Source organism: Halyomorpha halys, unplaced genomic scaffold, assembly GCF_000696795.3.
Source record: "Halyomorpha halys isolate HHAL.00 unplaced genomic scaffold, Hhal_1.1 Scaffold11414.1, whole genome shotgun sequence".
Taxonomy (NCBI): domain Eukaryota; kingdom Metazoa; phylum Arthropoda; class Insecta; order Hemiptera; family Pentatomidae; genus Halyomorpha; species Halyomorpha halys.
In genome coordinates, this window is record NW_027116579.1 from 1 (window position 1) to 5,564 (window position 5,564).

Consider the following 5,564-nt stretch of genomic DNA (forward strand, 5'->3'; position numbering starts at 1 on the left):
AAAAAGAAACACCTAAGATCTAGTCTTTATTGAGCTAATATAGAAGCACCTTAGGCACAGAGAGGACATCTAATCTTCAATGCAAAGATCTTAGAATTCATCTAAGATTGGGGTGAAGCTTTAGACCTCCTTTTTATTAAAGTTTTTGATTCTGTCATCTTGACTGGACGCCTCAACAAGTGATCAAAGTCATTATGTACCCACTTAGATGAGAATTGAATAATTGAAAACAAGATCAAGGAAAGAATGAACTAGGCCTAGAATGTTTAATTCTGTGTATATAAGCTTCAATAAAATAGAAGTCTACATGGGAACATTAATGATTTATAAATTCACATGTTTTCCAATTCCATTGACTCAGCAAAGAAGTAGTTTATTCTAATTATTTTGCTTTTATTAGCAAAACATACTAAGAGACATGTTTCATTTGGAAACAAAAATATAACCATTATTTTTATTTTCACTGACACTACATAATTATTATTATTATTATTGGCGCGACAGACCACAGAGGTCCAAGGCCTCGCGCGATGTATGTAGGAAATACATCGCGCGTCTCATGAAGAGGTTTTCATAGGGTGGGTCGTCACTCCCACGCCTATTTTTGTGAGTGCCACCCATTGGCTTACGGGCCTCACAAATGCCCGGGGGGAGGTTGTGAGTGAGTATTACATATTTAAATGTTTGAAAAAATCCCGGTTAGGGGCGGGGACTCGATCTCGTAACCTTTGGGTTGGTAGACAGGCGCGTTACCACGCTGCTACCGTGACTCCCAAAATTACATAATAAAGTAACTAATTACCCAAATGTTCATTTGACAAGGTCATTAAAAACGTGATATTCTGGTATAAAAACTTAATTAAATTACCACAAAACTAACAGCAATCATAACACAATAGTGTCGAGTTGACATGACAATAAAAATAGTCCAAGTTAGTGAATTTATTGAGTATTTAAGTTATTGCGTATTTAAATAACTGAAGCATTCAAAGAAAAATGACAGTTGGCAAGTTGAATCTTCAAAGTAAGATGAAAATGATTAAACATAAATAAAGAAACAGTCCAATTTTGTCCTATGCATTATTCAAAAGGGTAAAAGATACCATTCATTTTAAAGCCTATGAGTAAAGTTCATGATATACGCACATAGAAAGGGTGTTCAAGACTCAGACACAAATAGTTTTTCCAATAGTTTTGAGAATTTCAAAATCAAACTTGATACGCCATATTTATGTCAAAAAAGTTTCATTTGGTGGTGAAGTTGGTTTCATAACTTCTTCCAGTTCTTTTCTAGCGCACTTAACTCTGAAATTTTTAATGAAGGATTCTCATACTGAATGTATTTTCAAAATGATTTTATATCAGTAATTTTTCTGATATGATAAGTCCTGAAGGCATTAAATGCCAAAAATAACAAGCAATTGTTTTACTTATTTTTTTCTTTTTTTTTTTAATATTTTGAGCAAAAATGGTACATAACCAGCATGAAGAACCAAATTGTATGATAATTCAATTTTCTGTAAGAATCTACCATCGTGATTTGAATTATTATTATTAATTCGGCTCCACAACTCGAGGTAGAGTCCTGGCCTCCTGTATCAGCCTCCACCAATCATTACGATTTTGTGCAGCCTCCATCCAGTTCCTCACTCCCATCATTGTCCTGGTATCACCACTCATACCATCACTCCATCAAAGGCATGGTCTTCCTCTGCGTCTTGCTCCATGTAGTACTTCTGTCACTATTTTCCTAGGCAGATCACTCTCAGCCATCCCCTGCCCACCTCAATCTACTGAGCCTCACGAACTGGACAACGTCTGGTTCCTTATATAAAACTTTGAGCTACTGGTTTGTTCGACGCCTCCATATCTGGTCAACCTTAACAGCTATAAATATTTTACGGAGAATCTTCTTCTCCAAGACCATTAAGTTGTGCTCACCAGCCTTGGAGATAGTCCATGTTTCCGAGCCATACAGAAGAATTAGCTGAATAATTGTTTTATACAAATAAATCTTGGTGTCCTTAGACAAGGCACAGCTCCTAAAATAGGGACTGAGGCTAGAATAACAGTGGTTGGCACATAGGACTCTTCGTTTAATTTCTAAGGGTGCTGGAGAAGATCTAAAAGAAGTGACATTCATTTATCAAAAGAAACTTTTTTCACCATTACTAAAACTTACTGAGAACTTTAAAATTCTTAAAACTCTCTCTCTCTCAAAAAAATAATAAAATCAAAAATAAAACAAAAGAGTTTTCAATTGAGTATTGAATACCCTTTATAAATATATCATGTAAATACACATTCATGAAATGTATTTTCATATACTGTATACCCTTATCAGCTAGTAATTTACCTTATATTCAATTATATATCCAGTAATTGGTGCACCACCATCACTGTCTGGTTTTTCCCACTTCAGATCAGCGTGATCTTTATCCCAATCTACTACTTCAACATTCTTTGGTTTACTTGGTTCATCTGAAAATAGGTTAGTTGCTGTCATGACACAGAATAACAAATATTGTTCCGGATTTAATTGAACCATATTAATTTAAACACTTTAGATACAAATAAAATCACTGATTACCCCAAGGATCTTTTGCTAAAATTGTCTTGGAACAATGTCCATATTCAGATGCCCCAACTTTATTAAGGGCTTGAACTCGGAATTTATATTCCCTCTTATGAACAAGATCTGTACAGTTGTAAGTTGTGCCATCTTCAAAAGGTACTTCAGCAACATTTCTCCAACCTCCTAATAAGAAACCAAATATTTAAGCATTGTAAATCGTTTGACAATATACATATTATCTTTAATTTAAAATATGTTAATAATTGTTCCAACAAAAAAGGCACAGGTAAGTAATACCTTTGACAGCAAGATCTTGTCGCTCAATTATATACTTTATTATGGGAGAACCTCCATCATCTGATGGACGTTTCCAAGAAACTTTACAACTCGATTGAAATACATCAGTCACATCTACATCTGAAGGAGCAGTGGGGGCATCTAAAAAATTCAATTTGAACAGAAAGTAAATTAAAAACTCTCTCTATATTTATAAAATGATAGATAACTGTATTTTATTGATATACTCAGATTTATATAATTTACATTATTTTCTAAAATAATTTATCTGCAACTAATTTTTAGTACAAAAAATGACTTACAATTAGTTGTTATTACCTTGCATGTTGATATTAATATTTTTTGAATCTTCTCCTTGACCATTAGAAATTTTGATTTCATATTTTCCAGATAAATTACGTGCTGGTTTCTTAATAGTAAAGACTGCTTTTTCATCAGTCACAGTAACTTCAACTTCTTTTAGAGGCAGTGGTTTTCCATCTTTTACCAGCTTAGCTTCAACAGGGGTCTGTCTTGTGCCTTCAACTAAGTTCACATAATATATAATATAGTAAGCAATTACAATTATTCAATTTTGGTTAAATTTTGAAATGATTGATGGTGTAGCAAAGAATATTATTTATGTTATTTAATTCATGTGACAGTCTTGTATTGTATTTTTAGTAGTGCTGATTCAGAATTCACTGATGGGATTGTGGATTAGAAGTTTTATAATTATTACAAATTTTATCAAAATAAGCATTATTTCATAGGTTTTCAAGTATGATAGTTCAGAACTAACGTCCACATTTTTAACTGTGCTTATGGATTACAGTTTTTAAATCTGTTTTAGATTTTATCTACATAAAAATTATTTGATACATTCTGGATTATGCTAATTCAGAACTTATGTTCAGCTATTTTAAGCCTCCCCTGTTACTTTTAAATAAAACAATTTATTTTTTATCAAATCCACTTTTCATTCAAAATAGTTTATTTCTCCCATTTCTTAGAACTTGAAAAGGATTTGGGAACCCATAATTTTCCCAATCATACATTCATTATCCAACAGTATAAAAATGTATACATTTGAAGAGCATTTAATTTGGAAATATATTTTATTTGTCTTTCATGTTAAATAATGTCACCTACACCAGGTAAAATATAATTGAAGTTACAGTAATAGGAAGTCTGGAGCAGTTATTTCTTCTAAGGGATAGTTTTTGGGTTGGGTAAAGAGCTAATGGAAAATAAAAAATAATTTGGGTTTAAAACTAAAAAATTAAAAAATAAGTTATAACTCAATTCACAACAAGTTGGGAAGTTCTATTGGGAGGCAGACATTGATTTGTAATGCAATATGATTGGTGAATGACGATATTGAACAGTTGACACCTTAAGATTTTACTGTTGAACAAATGTGCAACTTCTTGTACTCAATAAATGTTTATGATTATGATAATTAATATACTCTGAAATAATGTGAATTGATTTTACATTAAGCATTATCAATCAGGAAGTTTAATATACTAAACATTTTTATATTATTCAATGCAATTATTGGATAAGTAAGTCAATATTTATCTTGCTAAGCACATTCAATCTTAATTATTCATTGTTCTATATCCTCTATAGACAATTGAAGTAAGTCTGTATACATGTATTTGAAATTTTTATATGACAGCTCTTTCATCTATTTTGAAATTAATCACAATCATTTAACATTCATATTGCATACTGGATTAATGAAAGGAATTAAACTGAAAAACTTCTCATATACCTGTATATGGTACATCTATTATAATAGGTTTTGTTGCTGGAGCATCAACAGTATCTCCAAAATGAATAACTGGCTTCAATTCTCCTTTCTTTACTACAAGTTTACAAGATGAGTTTAGTTCTCCAGATGAACAGGAAATTTCTCCTTCATCAGATGTTTCTAGTTTATTAAATATCAACTGATGTTTTCCTCCACCTAGATTCTTGATTTCAATTCTGCAAAGAAGATTACCTTATGTTTAAGTTAAATTGTTAAGAACCTAAGCGAATTTTTTTAAAAACATTTTAATGTGATACAAATGATGTTTAGTTTTATAATCATTTGCTAATTAACATATTAATATTTTTATTCCATAACTGCTTCTGAATAATATTATTTTCATTTCTGAAAAAAATATTCTTTAGATAATATCATTGTTTTATATTATGCCAAATAAACTAACTTGTTTAAAAATAAATTTCAGTTCAATTGACATAATTCAAAATGATAATAATCTATCTAAGAAAAAAAAAACTAAAACGACAAATCATAGAGTTTTCAGTTCTATATTTAGTAAGGAAGTACTGTTTATAGGTTGAACAATGAGGTAATTTTGTCAGAGCTATGTTCAACCATTAGGTTTCCCAGTTTAGCCATACCCTCTTTATAGAGGCTGGGTTTGCCACAGGAGGGTCTCCTGGGTTGTTTGTAGCTGAGGGAGTTAAACAACTACCTTATGTTTGCCGGTTTGAATCCGGCCTGGGGGGTTGACTTTTATTTCTGTGTATCCACAAAGTGATGGTGGACCCCATGTATATCAGAAATGACCAGGAAGTGGGTCATTAGAACAAAAAAGATTTCCTGACTCCTGGGTAGATACATGGCTGATATAATAGATTAAATAATTATCTGCCTTTGCCAGGCTCAGACCCAGGCCCAGGGTATAATGCATAT

General features: G+C 31.8%; 1 protein-coding gene across 1 annotated transcript; it reads right to left on the bottom strand.

Moving 5' to 3' along the window:
• Positions 1 to 2,325: 2,325 nt before the first annotated feature.
• Positions 2,326 to 4,862, bottom strand: LOC136797255 (immunoglobulin superfamily member 22-like; the record flags this gene model as incomplete). Its single annotated transcript, XM_067053317.1, has 5 exons — positions 2,326 to 2,481; positions 2,591 to 2,758; positions 2,873 to 3,013; positions 3,191 to 3,397; positions 4,632 to 4,862. Coding segments are annotated over 5 exons (884 nt in total), but the record flags the coding sequence as incomplete, so codon positions are not given.
• Between the last annotated feature and the right edge of the window lie 702 nt (positions 4,863 to 5,564).